Raw genomic sequence first — 22,400 nt, 5'->3', positions numbered from 1 at the left:
AGCAAACTTCAGACGGGCCTGGACATGTACTGGCTTAAGCAGGGGGACACGTCTGGCACTGCAGGATTTGAGTCCCTGGCGGCGTAGTGTGTTAAGGTAGGCTTTGTTACTTTGGTCCCAGCTCTCTGCAGGTCATTCACTAGGTCCTCCTGTGTGGTTCTGGGATTTTTGCTCACCATTCTTGTGATTATTTTGACCCCACGGGGTGAGATCTTGCGTGGAGCCCCAGATCGAGGGAGATTATCAGTGGTCTTGTATTTCTTCCATTTCCTAATAATTTCTCCCACAGTTGATTTCTTCAAACCAAGCTGCTTACCTATTGCAGATTCAGTCTTCCCAGCCTGGTGCAGGTCTACAATTTTGTTTCTGGTGTCCTTTGACAGCTCTTTGGTCTTGGCCATAGTGGAGTTTGGAGTGTGACTGTTTGAGGTTGTGGACAGGTGTCTTTTATACTGATAACAAGTTCAAACAGGTGCCATTAATACAGGTAACGAGTGGAGGACAGAGGAGCCTCTTAAAGAAGAAGTTACAGGTCTGTGAGCCAGAAAACTTGCTTGTTTGTAGGTGACTAAATACTTATTTTCCACCATAATTTGCAAATAAATTCATTAAAAATCTTACAATGTGATTTTCTGGATTTTTTTCTCATTTTGTCTGTCATAGTTGAAGTGTACCTATGATGAAAATTACAGGCCTCTCATCTTTTTAAGTGGGAGAATTTGCACACTTGGTGGCTGACTAAATACTTTTTTTCCCCACTGTATATGGTCCTAAAGTGGTCCTTTGTAGCTCAGTTGGTAGAGCATGGTGCTTGTAACGCCAGGGTGGTGGGTTCAATTCCCTGGACCACCCAAATGTAAAATGTATGCCCGCATGACTAAGTTGCTTTGGGAAAAACTGTCTCCTAAATGGCATATTATCCTAAAGAACACCCTGTTTCTATGGTACAGATCATATAATACACATTAAATCCATTGCACTGCAATACCATTTGTGTTCTACATTCAATTGTGGTACCTACTTTGCACATATAGGATCACCAAGACAATATTTGTAATGACTTGAAATAGCCAACATTTTATCTGAATTCTGTTCAAACTAAAATTATTAAAATTATTATTTTGTTTAAAAAAATGTACCAGGCTTCTGTCATTTTCACCAGTGATATTAAAGTTGCAATAATTCGGTGCACATTCACTGATATTGCATAAAACAATCTATTTGATTACAGTACATTACAGTTCTTCCTATTTGAACAAACACATCTGTGACATAGAAACATACAGTACATATCTTGACAGAAAATGGGTACAATGAAGTACTAATGAGTTAATATTTGTAACTTATTAATCAGTTCAGTTTGCCGGTTTGGTTGAAGAGGATATGATTTTCACAAAAACATTCAGATCCTTACTGCTGTGTGTTTGTGTATGTACTACCTGAAAAGTTTGATTACAGTATGACTAAAAGACACAAAGAGCATTCACAAGGCACATAAGCTATTGTCTGTATAATCAGCGACACACTAACATAGTCAATAGAGCAGACACACAAAGTGGATGGGGTTTGACAAACTCCCCCCAGACAGCTCAATAGAACCATCACTCCACACATCGCATTGTACTCACATCACTTGTCTTATTGCTAAATCAGGAGCATGTGTGCTAAGCAAATTAGAAATATATAATTGCAATACATTTTACGGCTCATTTTTTGGAAATGTCTGTAATACTGAACTTACTTTTTACATGTGACAAGTATTAAAACATGTGCAGCATAAGTTGTACAATACAGTTTTACTGCACAGAATAACGTTCATTGTTATTAGAAGAACGGCACAGTAATTTAGATGTTTTTTTTCTCCTGTTTATCAAAAAGAATTGTCCCATCAATAGAGAAATAGGCTATTCTATTGAAATACGGTATGAGTAGTGAGACAAATGAGAGTAAAGAACTTTCCACAATAAGAAATCATGTAGATTCCTGAGTCGTTGCTTTTTCTAGACATTTCAGCAACAGTTTTGTGGATCTTCAGATTCCATGTTTTTAACTCAATTCAGGCCTGTGCACTAATTCCTACTGGCAAACAAATCTAAAGTGCTTATTGTAATATTCATATCATCACTTTCTTAACCTTAAATTAGAGTATTTTTTTAAATTGTCCATTAAAACATAAAGCACACAATTCCACTAAAACAGCACAACAGTGACAAACAAAAAAATTGCTGAACAACTTTATCTGAGCAGCGATATCAATACTGAGAATGCAGAGTATACAGTACGGATACAGTACAAGGGCAGTAAAAAGAGGTTGCCACTCCAACCTTTCTGTCAATGTTTCACAACCAAGAAAGATTATGGGGTATAGATGCTTGAATGTCCACATTCTTCTTTTGGTTTGCAACAGTTTAGATCACCAGTGTCTAGTCGTGATGTAACCAGTTTGCACTGTTGAAATTACAGAAATAACAACCTGAATCATTGCTTGAGTGACATGCTTCTGGAGCTGGTGTAGCTGGTTTGTGTATAGTACATTTAAAGTAAATGTATATTATTTGACAGAGACCAGAATGTCTCAGGATGTGAATCTTTATTTATTTATTTTTACAAAATATCGCTTCAAATTTTGATGAGAAAATATACCTTTTAAAATAAAGTAAATTCACACATACATGACAATCGAAGAAGATTCCGCATCAGTGTGGCAGTGGTGGCCCCATCTTTTGGCAGCTGTGGCAATGGGTGGGAAATAATTGGTTCACATTGGAGTTTGACCCAAAATGGTGGGGGTCGGTGGGCAGTGTCAGTCTGGTTAATTTATATCCTAGCAATGTGCTCTCCACTGCAAGGAAGTTAGTCCTCTGTGTGCTAAGGGGGCCTCGGGATCCCCAGAGCTACACTGGACCACTGGAGGTAACTGGAGCTCAACTGTTGACCGAGGAGACGCACAAAAGGGGCTTCTCCAGAGACCAGTCTGACTTCTCTGCTCCAGGTCTAGCTCACCCTCTCACCTTGCTCACTGTAACAGAGTGGCCCTCTGTGGGGTTAGGGGGTGGTAGGACAAAGGTCTCCTCAATCACAAGGCCGTCTCCAAGGCTGAACTCTGCCCTCCTGCCTCGGTGGTGTCCATATTGACTCTAACAAAGGCCACCTTCTCCTGGCTGCCAGAGACAAGGGAGAGAGAGATGGATGGGAAGAGAAGCATCAACAGGCTGGTTGTGCTGTGCTGGGCCAGAATATGAATGGGTAAAGGATGAGCAGGAAATGTGTTGCTGATTTAAGTGCAATGCTGTCTGAAAGAATGTCAGACAGATGCTCAAATGAAACTCAAAGCTCATTCCGTGCTCTAAGTATAGACAGTTGTTAACGCTCTCAACTTGAAGATGGGCTCATGTGTTAAAGTATGCTGTTAACCATTATAATTGGGGTAAAAAGACTAAATGTGTCAGCATCGTGTTATATCCTCAGGACGTCAGAACATCAGGGCAAAGCCTCTTGAACACTTTGCTTTTATATGCTGTAATGTAATATAATATATTACAAGATACATTCATATATATTGTAATATATGAATGCATCTGTAGGCAAAAACAATATTCAGGAAAACAAAATCAAGTCTTGTTTTATGCAAACATCCACACTAAATGTAGATGTCACAACAGACATGCAACTGAACATTACACAAGTTATGACACAGCAAAGGCAATAACTTAATACTTTCATTACATAAGAATGGATGCATTGTTTTTGTCATACCTATTAACTAATGGGCTAGTCACAGAATTAAGTAGACTAGTTTATTGGATTAGAATAGTCACAGAATATAATATAATTATTTGATCTATAAGGGGTGAGTTATCAATGTGATCTTGTCTTAGTGAGATTTCAGTAGACCTGAGGTGTGCCTGGAAAAAAGCTCCTCCATTTTTAGAAGGTGGGGCGGTCAGCTAAAGGGGAGTCATTTTCAGCATAGCTACCTTTGGCTACGCTTCATAGATGGGCCGAAGTCGGCGCTCATCGCCACTGCTTTGCATGCCCCGCTTTTGGCCATTTCCTCAGAGATATTAACATTGCCGAGGTCACATGAGCTACATGCAGCGAGGAACAGGACAGAACAGGGGAAGGGAGATAGAGATGCATGCATATGGATAAGGTAAACAAACAAAAGATTTAAGTGCACACATGACTACTTGGCACCAGTTCCCTGTCATTGCATCTTGCACTAAAAATATGCACTGGCTTATGTGTAACAATTTCTCTGTTGCCAATTGTTACTCTTGGACAATGATTGTCTGCGGTGAGTTCTCTACGTAATCAATGTGTACATTAGTCATTAGTATTCACATGGTTTTAGAGCCTTTTTACCTTGCCATGATACTATGTAGCATTATGTATCATAACAATCCCGCCCAAAACACAAACGCAACACGCTAGCAGTGTGTTTTCAATAAAAAGGCATCATCTACAGGTATAGTAAATAGCCAAGTTACGATTTTGGCCATGCGCTCATTGATGTTACTGTATATTACTGAGTAGGGTTAAAACTCAGCACGTGGGCTGGATATATCAGACACCCACCCCTACTGCCTCTTCATCCACTGGGAGGGTATGAGCGATTATTCTGTACGATCTGTTCAAGATAAACACGTTACAGACCTAACATCATCACTGTTACCTTTACATGCAATACCAAGAAAGTAGAGATTGAGGAAAAATTAGAATAGTATAACAAAATCATATAATACAAAGACAGCGTGTCCTTGATTTAGCTATCCAGTGTAATGTATTTGTACTCTGGTTGAATGGTGGGCAGCACTCACCTCCCTGAGAGAGTTTTGACTGGGATCTTGAGCAGGTTCCCACCGTCATAATGGACCTTCACAGCATTCACGCCCACCTGTTCTTCTATGAGCAATAAAGCTTGGGCCTCCTGGGACCAAGGGACACGCAGAGAATTACAGAGTGTACCCATGAGGGTGCAGGTAAATTGCCAAGGTCTGAGCCCCTTTGCCCGTTCTAGTCATTTGATTTCTGTGGGGACAGGTCATGTTAGTGTGCTAGACAGTGAACGTTGTCTGGGAACTAATGGCTTTAAAAGTATTAGTGTGTGTTACCCGTTTCTCCCTCTCCTTCTTCTTCTTGTCATCCTCTTTCTTCTTCTTGCTCTCGGGCATCAAGTCGTCCAGATAGTTGAGCTCCCTCTTGGTAAAGAAAAAGTCGAGAAGCTTCCGAATGAAGACGAGGGCCAGCACCTTTAAGCAAAAATAGGATATTTTAAGGGAGAGGGAGCAAACGGACCACAGACTCATACAGAAGGTTTTCGATATTTTCATGTTTACAAAACCCTTGTTGGTAGACACGATAGCACGTTTCTCCAGTTTGTAGATGTGGAGAGGATATTACTATAGAGAGATGGGATGATAGTAGTATTACTATAGCACATTTCTCTCTATGGGTATTACCATCATTGGGAATACGACGGCAGCTGCCGAGGCCTTGATAACCCACAGCAGTATGAGGCAGGTGAGCTGCACCAGGGTGAATACATGGACCTTCCACAGGGGAACGTAGCGCAGGTAGATCAGGTCAGGCTGGTGCTTGGCTGGCATACTAAACAACTTGATACGGTCAAAGAACTAAAGGAGAGAGAGAGAGAGAGCCCCGTTTATAGTTCACTTCATATTTTAGTCATGAAACACGCTCTTTGAGTTTAAATGTGATGATGTTTTTCTTGATAAAAAGAGAGATTCAATTACAAAGGAGTAAGCTCATCATTACAGGCAAGGCATTGCTTTACTTTTAAAGAAGAAAAAAACACTGATCATATCTTCAATCAATCATGTCATTGAATATAATCTCACTTGAATGCCTTTGAGTGAAGAGACTCCCATGTAGAGGAAGACTCCGTATAGCACTGGCATAGGAATGAACTGGAGGGTGGGGCAGAAGTTGACAATACAGTATATAATAAATAATACATGGGATTTAAACTGCCTTTAAAAAAATTACATGTCACTTGTTTCAACTGTAAGGTGAATATACTGTATAACAGTCAAACTGCTTATCATTCACATTGCCTGTCATGGCATTGGTGTCCAGCTCCCATTGTCTTGTAAAAATAAAGATGGATTATTAATAAAAACACTTTTCTGAAACCCAAAGGGCTATCACCTTGAGTGCGGAGGTCATGAAGACGGAGCAGCCCATGAGGACAAAGATCATGAAGCCGGTGACTCTCTGCTCTCTGATGCCCAGGAACTTGGGCTGTTCTCCTGGGGCCGAGCAGCCCGACTCCACCTTTAGATTTGATTACATTAGATTCATATTTATTATACTCAGAGAAACACGTTTTTTCCCCCAGACCTGTACATTAATTTAACACAAATAACAAATCCATAACTCACTTAGACCAGAGTTGTCAAACTTAATTCCTTAGTTAATTCCTGGAGGGCCGAGTGTTATTTATTTGTTATTTCCATTTGCGTCCGGTTAAAACCTAGACAACCAGGTGAGGGCAGTTCCTAACTAATCGACGACCTGAATTGATCAATCGCGTACAAGGGAGGAGCAAAAAAAGGAATTGAGTTTGACACCACTGACATAAACAGAGACTAAACAAAGACCGAAGCAGGCTGCCAACCTTGAGGCTGTTGACGTGGGAGATGGAGAGCACGGTGGCGGCTACGAACCAGGGCAGGCCCATAATGGAGCAAACCCCCAGCATTAGCGCCACCACCAGTAAGTCCAGATGGTAGCCACAGCCTTTCTACATGACGGAGAAGAGGGGGAAAACGAGGGGGGGGGGGATAAAAAGCCATTTTAGTATAGCTGGACCACCGAATTGAAAACAATTGCTACATTCAACACAGTGGATGATAATATAATGTGCAGAACAAGGTGACAGAACAACATCTTTGTAAACATGTTTCTATTCCACCTTGACAGTGGAAATGGAGTCTGTAGACTACGGACGTCTATGCCATAAACCAGTGCTTGCTCACTTTGAGCTTGTGCTCCTTGCGGTTGATGATGACGGCGGTGATCTGCTGGTCCATGAAGATGAGGATGGTGCAGAGCAGAGCGGGCAGCGCCGCCACCAGCAGGGTCCACCAGGGGTTGGGGCCCAGCGGGGAGATCAGCCAGCCGCGATGCTTGGAGGTAGGCTGTAGACCAGAACATAGAGTTAGCTTTGAAACTGAAGCTACTGGCTTGCAGTCAGGGTGTAGTGTTCGCTAGCAAGAGCTTGTAAGTGCAAGTTCAAGTATATTGGTCATATGCACAGGAACACAGTACAATGAAATGCTTGCAGGTTCAACTCTGGACAATGCAATAACGATAAAAGAAAAATAAAGTAATAAACATAAATTAATAGAATAGAAGCTCAAAGGAACACAACATTTTAGCAGAAGGGAATCACTCAAACAGATTTTCACTAGGATATTTACACGTGTGCCAGGGAAGTGGGATATGGAGAGCAAAGTGTTTTGTGGAATATTAAAAAGAAGTCCAGCAGCAGTTGTGGTGTGTGTGGTTTTGATTGTGTGTGTTTAATGGCTGTGATAAGAGAAAACTGAGGATGGATCAACAACATTGTAGCTACTCCACAATACTAACACAATTGACAGAGTGAAAAGAGGGAAGCCCGTACAGAACAAAAATATTCCAAAAGATGCATCTTGTTTGTAACAAGGCACTAAAGTAGTACTGCAAAACATGCGGCAAAGCAATTCCCTTTTGTCCTGAATAGAAAGTGTTGTGTTGGATTTGCCCCAAACATATTACTGAATACCACTCTCACAACTTTAAAGCATAGTGGTGGCAGAATCATGTTATTGATATGCTCATAACTGTTAAGGACGGGGGAGTTTTTCAGGATAAAAAAAATAATGAAATAGAGCTAAGCACAGGCAAAATCCTTGAGGAAAACCTGCTTCAGTCTCCATTCCACCGGACACTGGGAGATGAATTTACCTTTCAGCAGGACAATAACCTAAAACAAAAGGCCAAAACGACACTAGACTGCTTACCAAGAATACAGTGAATGTTCCTGATTGACCGAGTTACAGTTGACTTAAATCTACTTCAAAATCTATGGCAAGACTTGAAAATGGTTGTCTAGCAATGATCAACAACCAAGTTGAGGTTGAAGAATTTTTCAAAGAATAATGGGCAAATGTTGTACAATCCAGGTGTGCAAAGCTCTTATAGACTTAACCAGAAAGTCTCACAGCTGTAATTGCTGTCAAAGGTGATTCTAATATGTATTGACTCAGGGGTGTGAATACTTATGTAAATGAAATATTTCTGCATTTTTTCACTTTGTCATTATGAGGTATTGTGTGTAGGTGGATGAGATTTAAAAAAACTACTTCATCCATTTTGAATTCAGGCCGTAACAACAAAATGTGGAATAAGTCAAGGGGGTCCTACCTCAAAGCGGTCGGGTACGTTGAGTTTAGGAGAGGGGATGCCCATTAGATAGTCCACCAGCACCATGATCATAATGGTCAGAAACACGGCAAAGTCACTGATGGTGGAGCGCACCTGCACAACCCATATTGACCACAATACATAATCATGGTAACGTGTAAAAAAACACAGTCATTAAAATTCACTCAGTGGGAACACCTACACAGTAGCTAACAGTAATAGCTAAATGTGGAACATATTGTGTGGGAAGAATGTGAAGACCTTGAAGTTAATTGTGAATATTGATGCAGCACAATAAAACTTACCAGTTCACACATTTACATTTTAGATGAATGCACACACACACACACACACACACACACACACACACACACACACACACACACACACACACACACACACACACACACACACACACACCATGCTCCCAAGTGAATAACACACATTTGTAGGGAAGTATCGCTCGGTCTTGATCTCCTTGAGAAAAGAGGAGAGGAAGAAGGTGGTGAAAAAGAGGATGATGGACCAGAAGAGGACATCTGGGATGTAGGGGCCGTGGTGACCACAGGCAGGACCAGCAAACTCTCCATGAAGCAGGTTACACATCTGGAAAAGAGTGTAAAGGGTCAGAGAAATACACAGGCTCAACAGATGTTTTTGCAGCGTGTGTGTCATCTGACTAACCGATACGTTGAGGCTGTTCCAGGAGATAGAGTCTGGTGTGTGTCCTGTCTGGTTCCACGTCTGCAAGATCTGAGCGGAGGCGTTGGCCGGTGGAGAACACTGACACCTGAGTCAAGAGAATACATCTTACACTCCCCATCATAAATAGCACAAAACCATAAGCTCCCCTTTTATAGTCAGTGGTAACATCTAAAACACAGAAATCCAAATAGAAAAGATACATTGCCTGAAGAAAGCGGAAAAATGGCAGTGCCCACTTCTCGTGTCTTTTGCCCTCCACCGAGGCTCTCTGACCCTGACTCACGAGTAGAGTGTGAGGTTGTCCAGCTCGTTGTGCATGTTGACGGGGTAGTGTTCCCCCAGCTGGAAGAGCTTCTCCAGGGCCTCGTAGATGAAGATGATGCAGATGAGCGCGGCGAAGGCCTCCTCTGTGAAGCGGGTGATGTAACAGACCAGGGAGCTAGCGTCTGTGGCCACCAGGACCAGGCAGAGGAAGGCCGTCCACAGGCCGATGCTGGTCCTCAGAGACAGGTAGGACAGGCCGTAGTCCCTGGGTGGATAGTACGGTAATTAAGATCAAGACTCAATATTAGGGCTGTCAAACAATTAAAAAATGTATTTGACTTAACGAGCAGGATGTTGTGATTAATGCCAAATTTAGAATTTGCTCAAATTCAAAATGTAAGATTTTAAATTTTAAAAAACATTACAAAAATATTAACGTCTTGATTTTGTCTAAAGTAATGGTTAGCAAAATTAGGTAAATTGAGAAAGCACACTTTATTTAACCTCGATGTCAACTTCTTTTTACATGGCATTGTACTGCAGATTTTAGCTGTATAGATGATGCATTTTGGGTGTTTTCAGGGTATTTTCACATCCATATCTTATAAGGGACTGGAAGCAGTAAGCTCAAAGCATAGAGTTTATGACAATTGTAGGGGAGGCGCAATCACTCGGACTATGCCTTCTGAAATGATTGAGGATTCATCAATAATGACCTTGAGTCTGTCCCAACTTCTCTAATAACTAGTTAGGGCCCAAAGTTTTTCCTGACCATGTGACTTGACCAGAAAAAACTCCAGGCCTTGTAACTTACTGTACATGTACAGTATATAAAACTCATGGAGTTACTGAGAAACAAATGAGAAATCCCCAAATGTCAGTAGTGAACTTGTCCTTGCAGGTTGCTACTGCCAGAAGGCCAAAGTGCGAATAAGTGTAACCAGGATCGGTGTAGCACTCACTTGCAGAACTTAAAGAGGATCTTCTCGAAAACCAGGACAGGCCCCGTGCTGCCCAGGATAGTGAGGGGCTGCCCCGCAAACAGAGAGAAAGCCACTCCTGTGAGGGATGCCCCAAACAGAGACTCTATGGCACTCTGTAGCAAGAGAAGGAAAAGAGGGAGGGAAAAGGGGAGGATGACGAGGGGGTTAATACATAGAGGTACCAGAGAGACTGGGAGACTAAGGGGAAAAGAGGCAAAGCGAACAGAACACCCCACATAACATAATACATATGTTTAAACTGACATTCCAGACCACCTAGCATCAGACTGCCTAGATAAACTTCACTGCTTTTTCCACCACGTCGGCCTGCCAATTGTAATATCCCTCCGCCACTCGTCATCTGGTCAGTTTACTCAGACACATCACACACCCCGGCGCGCTGACGCTCGCTATGCCAACAGTCTCCCTCCCAATAAAGACATCTAGGGTCACTGTAGGGTGTGTGTTTGTAAGTCATTGTCAGGATCAAAGCACAGAGACAGTATATAGAATAGCTCGCAATGAGGAAGAGGGACACCATTGATAAACAAATAGGGTAAGACTTTGCCGTAAACCTGTTTCTCCAGGCAGCTAAGTGACTGGCAGAAACAGTTGAATTCGGAAGTTTACATGCGCTTAGGTTGGAGTCATTAAAACTTGTTTTTCAACCACTCCACAAATGTATCATTAACAAACTATAGTTTTGGCAAGTCTGTTAGGACATCTACTTTGTGCATGACAATTTTTCCAACAATTATTTACAGACAGATTATTTCACTGTATCACAATTCCAGTGGATCAGAAGTTTACATATACTAAGTTGACTGTGCCTTTAAACAGCTTCAAAAATTCCAGAAAATTATGTCATGGCTTAAGAAGCTTCTGATTGACTCAAATGATGTCAATTAGCCTATTGGAGGTGTACCTGAGTATGTATTTCAAGGCCTACCTTCAAACTCAGTGCCTCTTTACTTGACATCATGGGAAAATCAAAAGAAATCAGCCAAGAACTCAGAAAACAAATTGGAGTCTAGTTCATCCTTGGGAGCAATATCCATACACCTGAAGGTACCACGTTCATCTGTACAAACAATAGTACGCAAGTATAAACACCATGGGACAACGCAGCTGTCATACCGCTCAGGAAGGAGACACGTTCTGTCTCCTAGAGATGAATGTACTTTGGTGCGAAAAGTGCAAATCAATCCCAGAACAACAGCAAAGGACCTTGTGAAGATGCTGGGGGAAACAGGTACAAAAGTATCTATATCCACAGTAAAAACGAGTCCCATATCGACATAACCTGAAAGACCGCTCAGCAAGGAAGAAGCCACTGCTCCAAAACCGCCATAAAAAATCCAGACTTTGGTTTGCAACTGCACATGGGGACAAAGATCGTACTTTTTGGAGAAATGTCCTCTGGTCTGATGAAACAAAAATAGAACTGTTTGACCATAATGACCATAGTTATGCTTGGAGGAAAAAGGGGGGGGGTGACTTGCAAGCCGAAGAATACCATCCCAACCGTGAAGCACGGGGGTGGCAGCATCATGTTGGGGGGTGCTTTGCTGCAGGAGGGACTGGTGCACTTCACAAAATAGATGGCGTCATAAGGAAGGGAAATTATGTGGATATATTGAAGCAACATCTCAAGACATCAGTCAGGAAGTTAAAGCTTGGTCGCAAATGGGTCTTCCAAATGGACAATGCCCCCAAGCATACTTCGAAAGTTGTTGCAAAATGGCTTAAGGACAACAAAGTCAAGGTATTGGAGAGACCATCACAAAGCCCTGACCTCAATCCGATAGAAAATTTGTAGGAAGAACTGAAAAACTGTGTGCGAGCAAGGAGGCCTACAAACCTGACTCCGTTACACCAGCTCTGTCAGGAGGAATGAGCCAAAATTCACCCAACTTATTGTGGGAAACTTGTGGAAGGCTACCTGAAACGTTTGACCCAAGTTTAACAATTTAACTGCAATGCTACCAAATACTAATTGAGTGTATGTACATTTCTGACCCACTGTGAATGTGATGAAAGAAATAAAAGCTGAAATAAGTCATTCTCTCTACTATTATTCTGACATTTCACATTCTTAAAATAAAGTGGTGATCCTAACTGACCTAAGACAGGGAATTTTTACTAGGATTAAATGTCAGGAATTGTGATAAACTGAGTTTAAATGTATTTGGCTAAGGTGTATGTAAACTTCCGACTTCAACTGTATTAGGTGATATAGCACAGATAGAAGACAAACAGATGTAATCGGAGTGGCATTCATTGACACTCATGTACAAGGACCTACTCACTATATTGCCCTTTGTGGCCTCGCCCAGCAGCCCTCCGAAGGTGATGACAGGGGACATGCAGGCGCAGTAGAGGAACAGGATGGAGGCCAGACACTGCAGGTTCAACGAGTCCCGGATGTCGCTCCAGTAGAACGGGGCCTTCCGCTTTATATCCATCACCAGGCCTCCAAAGATCCTAGAGGAAGGGGAAACACAACACATTGCAGCAGGCTAACTGAAGTAGCAGCATTATACTAATGGAGTAGAGTACCCCTGATAATATCTTGTACTTCTGGATTTGGTTTTTATACCATATAGGGGACCATAACACATTTGTCGACTCTTTTGGACCTTCCATAGGGTCGGCAGATATTTTTTCAGGACCAGCAGATAACATTTTCAGACCATCATCAATAGGGTCTGCCAGATTACTTTTTGGAGCCTGCAGAGAACTTTTGGGGGGCATCACAGTAGGTGAATGGCAGTTCATTGGTGGTACAGGTTTTTGACACTTATTTCACAAGCATTCATTCACATTTCCCTATGGGGTTGGACACTCCTGCTCTCAGACCCAGATACCAGTCAGCCCATCTTTCTACCTCACACACTCACCTAACTTACATAAGCACAAATAAACACTCTACAAATAAACACACTCTAACAAGGAGCCACATGATCACAGAGGCTTTCACACCTAGAACCTGAGTATCTATTTATGCCAGCATTTTATGCCAGCACTGTAGTTGTGCAGTCATAATGATCTATACAACATTAAAATCAACCATTCAATATCCGTGGTTATGTGCTGTGCAGTTATGTTCATGACTTGTCACAGTATGTAGGAATTGTATGCCGTTAATTTTGACTTCATAAACAGTTTCAATAATGTATTGCCTTAAAAATGTTTAATGAATTTCAAAATGAATAACATTTATTTCAAATCCAATTATATTTGTCACATGCGCCGAATACAACAGGTGAAATGCTTACTTACAAGCCCAATGCAGCTTTAAGAAAATACCCAAAAAATACCAAAGAAAAGTAAGTGATATGAAAACCAAATGATTAAAGAGCAGCAGTAAATAACAATAGTGGGGATATATAGGGGGTACCAATTCATAGTCGATGTGTCAATGTGCAGGAGCACCGGTGTCGAGGTAATTATGTACATGCAGGTAGGGTTATTAAAGTGGCTATGCATAAATAGTCTGGATAGCCGTTTGATTAGTTGTTCAGGAGTCTAAAGGCTTGGGGGTAGAAGCTGTTTAGAAGCCTCTTGGACCTAGACTTGGCGCTCCGGTACCGCTTGCCATGCTGTAGCAGAGAGAGCAGTCTAATACTAGGTTGGCTGGAGTCTGACAATTTTTAGGGCCTTCCTCTGACATCGCCTGGTATAGAGGTCCTGGATGGATGTGTTGTTACCTAACCTTACCACCTGGGGGCAGATCATCAGGAAGTCTAGTATCCAGTAGCAGCGGGAGGTGTTTAGTCCCAGGGTCCTTAGCTTAGTGATGAGCTTTGAGGGCACTATGATGTTGAACGCTGAGCTGTAGTCAATGAATAGCATTCTCACATAGGTGTTCCATTTGTCCAGGTGGGAAAGGGCAGTGTGGGGTGCAATAGAGATCTGTGGGTCTGTTGGTGCGATATGCAAATTGGAGTGGGTCGAGGGTTTCTGGGACGATGGTGTTGATGTGAGCCATGAACAGCCTTTCAAAGTATTTCATGGCTACAGACGTGAGTGCTACGGTTCGGTAGTCATTTAGGCAGGTTACCTTGGTGTTCTTGGGCACAGGGACTATGGTGGTCTGCTTGAAACACGTTGGTATTACAGACTCAGACAGGGAGAGGTTGAAAATGACAGTGAAGACACATGCCAGTTGGTCAGCGCATACTCGGAGTACACATCCTGGTAATCCGTCTGGCCCAGAGGCCTTGTGAATGTTGACCTGTTTAAACATCTTACTCGCATCAGCTGCGGAGAGCGTGATCACACAGTCATCTGGACCAGCTGATGCTCTCATGCATGTTTCAGTGTTACTTGCCTCGAAGCGAGCATAGAAGTGATTTAGCATGTCTGGTAGGCTTATGTTACTGGGCAGCTCGCGGCTGTGCTTCCCTTTATAGCCTGTAATAGTTTGCAAGCCCTGCCACATCTGACGAGCGTCGGAGCCGGTATAGTACGATTCGATCTTAGTCCTGTATTGACGCTTTGCCTGTTTGATGATTCGTCTGAGGGCATAGCGGGATTTCTTATAAGCTTCTGGGTTAGAGTCCCGCTCCTTGAAAGCCGGCAGCTCTGTCATTTAGCTCGGTGCGAATGTTGCCTGTAATCAATGGCTTCTGGTTGGGGTATGTACATACAGTGACTGTGGGGACAATGTCCTCGATGCACATATTGATAAAGCCAGTGACTGATGTGGTGTACTCCTCAATGCCATCGGAACAATCCCGGAACATATTCCAGTCTGTGCTAGTAAAACAATCCTGTAGTTTAGCATCTGCTTCATCTGACCACTTTTTTATAGACCGAGTCACTGGTGCTTCCTGCTTAAATTTTTGCTTGTAAGCAGGAGGATATGCTCAGATTTGCCAAATGGATGGCGAGGGAGAGCTTTGTACTGTGTGTGGAGTAAAGGTGATCTAGAATTGTTTTCCCTCTGGGTGCACATTTAATATGCTGATAAAAATTTGGTAAAACTGATTTAAGTTTCCCTGCATTAAAGTCACCGGCCACTAGGAGCGCCACCTCTGGGGGAGCATTTTCCTGTTTGCTTATGGTGGAATAAAGCTCATTGAGTGTGGTTTTAGTGCCAACTTCGCTCTGTGGTAGTATGTAAAACAGATACGAAAAATATAGATGAAAACTCTCTAGGTAGAGAGCTTATCATGAGCTTATCATGAGATACTCTACCTTGAGATACTCTACCTCAGGTGAGAAAAACTTTGAGACTTCCTTAGATATTGTGCACCAGCTGTTGTTTACATAAATGCATAGGCCCCCACCCCGTGGGGCTGTTGTTCTATCTTGCCGATAGAGTATATAACCCGCCAGCTGTATGTTCTTAATGTCGTCGTTCAGCCACGACTCGATGAAACATAAGATATTACAGTTTTTAATGTCCCGTTGATAAGATATGTGATTTCAGTTCGCCCCATTTATTTTCCAGCGATTGAATGTTAGTTAGCAGAATGGAAGGCAAGGGCAGATTAGCCACTTGCCACCTGATCCTTGCCAGCCTTATCAACTCTCCTCTATGGGGCAGTTTCCCCAGACACAGATTAAGCCTAGTCCAGGACTAAAAAACAAACTCAAAATTGAATCCCCATTGAAAATGCTTTTACATCTAGAATTAAGCTTAATCTGTGCCCCGGGAAACCTCCCCTATGAATTCATATGTCTAACTCACCGTCCAGTTCTCTGCAGCTCGGGCCCAGCTCCGTGGCCTTCATCTTCCTCCAACATCTCCCCAGAGGATGAGGCCGACCCATTGGGCTGGGAGGGTATCTTCCTCTTCATCTAAAGGTGAGAGTCATTATAGGTGGAGCTCAGTTTGTAGAGCATGGAGTTATCCACGCCAGGGTCGTGGGTTCGATTTCCACTGGGGCCACCCACATGTATGCATGCATGACTAAGTTATTACAGGGCTGACATATCCTCTACTGCCACCAGGAGGCACAGTCATACACATCATCAAAAACATAATGGAAAACTACCATGCAAGCCAGTGTTCTTCAAATATGGTCCTGGGGCCTACAGGTGGTGCAGTGCAGGCTATATCACCAACCTAGTATTAACACATCTGATTCAACTAATTATCAAGCTCTTGACTAGTTTAATCAAGTGTGTTAGTGCTAGGCAGAAACAAAAGCCTGCACCTCTTGTGGGTCTCCAGGATCATGATTGAAGAGCACTAAATATGTGACCAATATCTAACATCAGGTTTAACTTAACTTCAGACATTTATGTATATATATTTTTGTATGGGTTTGTTCATTTTCTGATTATAGGCAAGCTCATTGTCATCTTAGACCCACACCTGCGATGGGACGTTCTTCGGGGGTTCGATTCGTATCGTGGGGTCCCATTCTCCTGGGGGCAGAACTGTCACCTGGTCCAGAAATTCATCTATCCCAGACAGCAGGTCCGTCCGGTCTTTGGCTTTGTACGCTACATCATGGAATATCTACAGAGACATGCAGGAAAGAGTATAGCTTTTAAATGTGGATCTAATTAATTAACGTAAAATGTATCTAATCTGAATGCCACACCTAAGGATTCAAGGTTTCAAGGTTATTCTATTCTATGCATGTCAGGGGGGGGATATAATTAATGTTTATGAATGAATGTTACTAATCCTGATAAGAATATAAAATAATAATTGCACAAACAGCATGTAAAACATCTCACCTCATCTGTCATCAGTGTGGCCATGGATCTGCCAATCTCATGGTACTGAGGGCCTTTCCCGTGTGGACCCAGTAGCAGGAACAGAAATCTGTAGAGGACACAAACCATTTTCACACATTAGACTCAACGCAAATATATGTAGATGGACAGATATAGGCTAATACAATGTATTTTACTCAAAACCCAACATAAGTGAGTATATTTGGTGATAGGACATATGACTCCAAATACAAATGGTTTAGGTTACTGTAGAGGAGCAGGTGCATGAATAAAACCGAGAACAAGCAGGTTAGACAGAGAAAGAGCAGAGAAAGAGTGGGTGTAGAGATGCAGTGTACCTACCTGGTGGGTACGGGCACCTCCGTGAGCCCTGTGATGAGGACGGCGGGAGACAGGCGTACGAAGGCGATGATGGGCTTCTCCAGGAAGTCCACCTCACCTACCAGCACGTTGGACGCCTCAGCGCCCGGAGGAATCTTCTTCATGAAGTTCGTGTCCACCTATAGGACCCGAATGGGACAGAGAAAGAGACTTTAGGGAGTAACAACATTATAAGAGAGTGTCTTCCAATCCCAAAGCACATTTGAATTTTTGTTGCCCTAGCAAAGGCTTGATTAGTTGAATCGAGAGTGTTAGTGTTAGGGAAAGAGGTCTGCACAGGAAATAATTCTTCATCCCGCTCCCGCCCACTGCTTTTCATACTGCGCCCTCTAGCTCTTGCTGACTTCTTGTCCGACTCCCAACGGCTCCAGCAAGAACTGGTCCCGAACCCGACCACAGTCCCGCAATGTTATTTTAGGTGTATGTGACATAGCTCGCTTTGCAGCCCTGGTCCTAGCAATTTTGCCACCCTAGGCAAGATCAAAATGCACAAAAATAGGCTAATAGGTTAAAATACCCGAGATTCTCAAGTGGCCCATTATATTAGGCTATCGTATTATTGTCCTATATCTTAGATATAAGACAGATAAGGAAACATGTTTCATTTTGTTTTGACATGTATATAACACCTTATTTTTGGCACTAACAGTCTCCATATACTTTCATTCATTTTTTCAACTGGTACCGGGGGACCTTCAGACGAGTCTTGCAAGGCCGAGAGCAAAACCACATGCACGTGTTCACGAGAGTCTCACCTTTCCACAAAGGGGTCATATTAGCGAGTAGCCCAAACTGTTCAGATGCTACAGACAGAAGTTGGCAGATCGGCTGTACCGACTTCAGATGAGTCCCAAGACGCTTGTGGGGATCGTAGAGCAAACACCGCTCGAGCTCTGCCACCTTTCACCGCAGATGAAGTGCAACATCGGCGGATTGAGACTCATCCAATGCAAAACAAATCTCTAGCTTAAACTGACAGATTTGTATGGGGATTCTTTTGTATTATGCTAACTAGAGTTCCGCGGGGGGGTTTAATACAATAGATAACACATACAAAACAGAAAGACAACTGTTCTAAATAATCTGTGGGGATATACCATACAATATTTTCAGCCCAAATTTTATCTGACCCCCACACCCATAGCATGAAAAATGCCAACCACACTGCAATGATGTTTGTCGGGTCCCGGGGGATGCCCACGGGAATGCAGCTTTATATTGGGAAACACTGGTGTGTTTTATCATTATACAGTATCTACCTGGAGTATCTACCCCCCCCCCCCCCCCATGTATATTTCTATGGGCACAAGCACTTTTCACAACCCTCTTGCTGGTGGAGATAACATTTTGCAGGTTTAAATCTTATTTCCTGCAATTCAACACATTTTCTCATAGGGTGCAGAGAAGATTTAGCCGTTTCAAAGCAATTTTTTTGCAATTCTATACATTTGACCATGTCTAATGTGTATTCATGTGATATTTGAGTGACTCAAACATGGGCTAGTTGGGCATGGGCTAGTTGATCTGGACATTTCTGACAAGTTATAAATAGCTCTCTGAGGTAAGCAATGACTGACATGACAAGAGGAATACGGATGATGCACTACCCAATTTCTAAATTTCAAGACGAAGTTGAACACCGCACTGAGTTCCCCTAGGGGGCGCACCCAAAAGTTTGGGAACCACTGGCGTAGAGGGAGAATATAAGGGCAATACAGAGCAATGGAGTTCCTTTCGTCACAAGGTTGTTTGCGTGAACTATTTAAGAGAGCTGGGAAACCTTGCCGACTGAGATGGGTCATATCTGCATCTCCCTCTTTTCAAAAACACACACACTTCGTCTCCCTCTCTTGATTAGACTCCCCCACTAAGAGGTTGCTTCTTGGCATACACATGAAAGCTGGTTCGATGCTGATGAGTCCTCATGGCTGCCAGCCTACTTATTACATCGATGAAAGAGTCGTAAAATGATATAATGAGGGAGAGCTCACTGAACCAAATCCAGTTATTGAAATAAAACACTGTACAGTTAACTTTGAGACTGGTTCTTGGTTATAGAAGGCAGGTGATGTTTATTATGCCTAGAGAGTAAGAGCTGTGGATTGATGATGGTTGTCTTGGTTCTCTGGATGAATGTGGCTGATGATCAAATCAAATTTTATTGGTCAAATACACATATTTAGCAGATGTTTTTGCGGGTGTAGTGAAACACTTGTGATGTAGTGAAATGCTTGTTGCAAAGTTTCTTAGGAGCTGGAAGCAGAACTGCCATCTGTTTCTTTGCCCAGTAGCAGGGGTTACCTTGTTGAAGTCCACATTGCTATTATCTTTACTGACCCCAACTTTGGAGGGCCTCCTGTCTCCGGCCTTGCTGCTGCTATCCAGGTTACTGGGGACAGAGTGTGTGGATATCAGTGGCCCTGAAACGACAAACAGACAGGGGATAGTGGCAGAAGAGTGTTAGCAATGTCAGCTCTGGAGCACTGAGGCACCTGCTGCTCAATGCATTCTTGTGGATACTGAGATTAGAATGCCTGCTTTTGATAATATTGTGTTTTTCATATATCACACATATGCAGACAGTTTGCAAAGCATCAAAACACAATACCGGTTCTCATATTTAAAATTTGAGAAGCCTTAATCTATACAAAAATGATGTAGCCATACTCTGATCAATTAATTACAATTATTTTTCTATAGGTTCTCTTGTATAGGCCTAGACTACCGATGCATACAGCTAAATAGTATTTGATACAAAGTTCAATTTATACAATCTCAAAAGACCTTAATTAATTGACAACATAATGAAACTTCATTATGGCCTGCAGTGGTAAGGGTTCAAGAAATTGCACCTCAACTTCAATGCGCCCTATAGCCATGTGAGGTGAGCCGTACACAGGAAACGCCAGCACTTCAGCGAGGGAGACGTGCATTGAGGAAAGAACCACAGAAATGAATGAACTGTAACATAGCGACACCACACACTCCACTCCCTCCGTATCAAGTCACCTAGAACGTAGAGGAATGTTCAAATGAATATGAATGGGTGACGGTCATCCTTGACCTGTGACCTATTCTAACTCGGCCCTGCGGGCTATGAGGCAGCCATGTTGGGACGAACAGAAGCGCTATTGCTCACATTCCCTACAAAGCCCCTGGGAGTGACAGGGATTAGGGGAGATTGCATCCGGAAGCTTAAACCCGGAATGCGCTCTCCATGCTGGACCTCAGGCCACGCTCTATATGTACAGTAAACAAGTTTGACTAATCAAATCATATCATTCCAAAACCAGGGGCACACTGACAACAAACACTACTGACTCTATGATCATTTGTCTTCATCTGCATACCAAGAGCTGACACTACATGTTGTGTGGTACTGTGACATGAGTGCTGCAGTGGAATTAGACAGTCTTTACTAAAGAATCCGGCATTCAAAAGGTGAGCAGGTGTACTGTATGTCAGGACCCGGTTACGAACCTGGGTCTCCGGAGTGAGAAACAGTCACTTAACCAACTGAGCCACGAATAGTCAGCAGAACCCAGAAGATGAGGCAGACACAGCAGTACTTAAGACGGTGTATTTAATAAAGTAAAAAGGAGAAGTCCTAAAATACCAAAATGGCAAATCCAAAAGGTGGTAGGAATAGCACAAAAAAGCCTCAAGAGACACTCAACAAAAACAGAATTCCACAAGAGCATCCACCGGAATCGACAGGAAAACACAGAACACTAGGGCTGGGTGCTAACATACAAACACAGAGCACAGAACTGAGGGAAACTAAGGGTTTAAATACAATCAGGGAAAACGAGGTACAGGTGCAAATAATAATGGGGAACAAGGGAAAAAACATAAGGTCAAAAAGCACAATGGGGGCATCTAGTGACCAAAACCCGGAACAACCCTGGCCAAATCCTGACAGAATCCCCCCCCTAGGAACGGCTCCTGACGTTCTACCAGCTCTCTCAGGGTGGAGGGCCCTGAACTGACGAATGAGGTCAGGATCCAGGATGTCTTTGGCAGGAACCCAGGAGCGCTCCTCGGGACCGTAGCCTTCCCAGTCCACCAGATACTGCCAGGACCGCTGCACCCGGCGGGAATCCAGTATCCGATGGACGGTATAAGCCGGCTGGCCTCCAATGACACGAGACGGAGGGGGAGGTCTGTCTGCCGGGACAAGGGGAGAAAAAACAACAGGTTTTAACAATGAAATGTGAAATGTGGGATTAATCTTAAGGGATCTGGGTAAGTATAGGCGATAAGAAACTGGGTTAACTCTCCTGGCAACCTTGAAGGGACCGATGTATTTTTGGGACAGCTTGCGAGACTCCACCCGTAGAGGTAAGTTTCTTGTGGAGAGCCAGACTCTCTGGCCGGGGCGCAGGGTAGGCCCGGGACGGCGACGTCTGTTGGCTTGTTGTTGGTACCGCTGTGAGGAACGCATAAGATTAAGACGGGTCTTCCTCCACAAGCCGACAGCGTCTGACGAACTTCAAGGCTGAAGGCACTCTGACTTCTGCCTCCTGGTCCGGGAACAATGGAGGAGCATAGCCAAACTGACACTCGTGCGGGGACATACCAGTGGAGGAGGAGCGCAAGGTGTTGTGCGCGTATTCGGCCCAAACAATAAAGGATGACCATGTGGACGGGTTGTCACGAGTCATACATCGGAGGGTGGTTTCCAGCTCTTGATTCATCCTCTCTGTTTGGCCGTTGGATTCCGGATGGTACCCTGAAGATAGACTGGCAGAAGCCCCCATGAGTTGGCAGAAGGCCTTCCAAAACCTTGAGGCGAACTGGGGACCTCTGTCAGAAACCATATCTTGAGGAATGCCGAAGACTCGGAACACATGATTAATTACCAACTCAGCCGTTTCCTTGGCAGAAGGTAACTTAGTCAGAGGGACGAACCTGGCCGCCTTTGAAAACCTGTCGATT

At 43.2% G+C, this 22,400-nt stretch overlaps 1 protein-coding gene across 4 annotated transcripts in view; it reads right to left on the bottom strand.

Moving 5' to 3' along the window:
• Positions 1–1,198: 1,198 nt before the first annotated feature.
• Positions 1,199–22,400, bottom strand: part of LOC135552402 (sodium bicarbonate cotransporter 3-like) — a 61,340-nt gene continuing 40,138 nt past the window's right edge. For 2 of the 4 annotated variants that reach the window (XM_064983990.1, XM_064983987.1), the window contains 20 exons: positions 19,800–19,882; positions 17,424–17,581; positions 17,082–17,169; positions 16,711–16,857; positions 16,081–16,190; positions 12,692–12,866; positions 10,362–10,495; positions 9,419–9,664; positions 9,115–9,220; positions 8,875–9,036; positions 8,431–8,544; positions 7,002–7,163; positions 6,641–6,766; positions 6,172–6,297; positions 5,862–5,930; positions 5,463–5,636; positions 5,115–5,252; positions 4,821–4,930; positions 3,978–4,088; positions 1,199–3,161 (listed from right to left, as the gene is read on the bottom strand). In XM_064983990.1, the coding sequence (XP_064840062.1) occupies positions 3,077–3,161; positions 3,978–4,088; positions 4,821–4,930; positions 5,115–5,252; positions 5,463–5,636; positions 5,862–5,930; positions 6,172–6,297; positions 6,641–6,766; positions 7,002–7,163; positions 8,431–8,544; positions 8,875–9,036; positions 9,115–9,220; positions 9,419–9,664; positions 10,362–10,495; positions 12,692–12,866; positions 16,081–16,190; positions 16,711–16,857; positions 17,082–17,169; positions 17,424–17,581; positions 19,800–19,882 (2,624 nt within the window). In that variant the 3' untranslated portion in view covers positions 1,199–3,076. Of the gene's footprint in view, positions 3,162–3,977; positions 4,089–4,578; positions 4,631–4,820; positions 4,931–5,114; positions 5,253–5,462; positions 5,637–5,861; positions 5,931–6,171; positions 6,298–6,640; positions 6,767–7,001; positions 7,164–8,430; positions 8,545–8,874; positions 9,037–9,114; positions 9,221–9,418; positions 9,665–10,361; positions 10,496–12,691; positions 12,867–16,080; positions 16,191–16,710; positions 16,858–17,081; positions 17,170–17,423; positions 17,582–19,799; positions 19,883–22,400 lie in introns of all 4 variants that reach the window. The other 2 variants (XM_064983989.1, XM_064983988.1) reach the window with 2 other exon arrangements.

This window comes from Oncorhynchus masou, chromosome 13 (genome assembly GCF_036934945.1).
Source record: "Oncorhynchus masou masou isolate Uvic2021 chromosome 13, UVic_Omas_1.1, whole genome shotgun sequence".
NCBI lineage: Eukaryota > Metazoa > Chordata > Actinopteri > Salmoniformes > Salmonidae > Oncorhynchus > Oncorhynchus masou.
The sequence above is the reverse complement of the archived record's forward strand: the minus strand, read 5'-3'. Positions and strand labels throughout refer to the sequence as shown.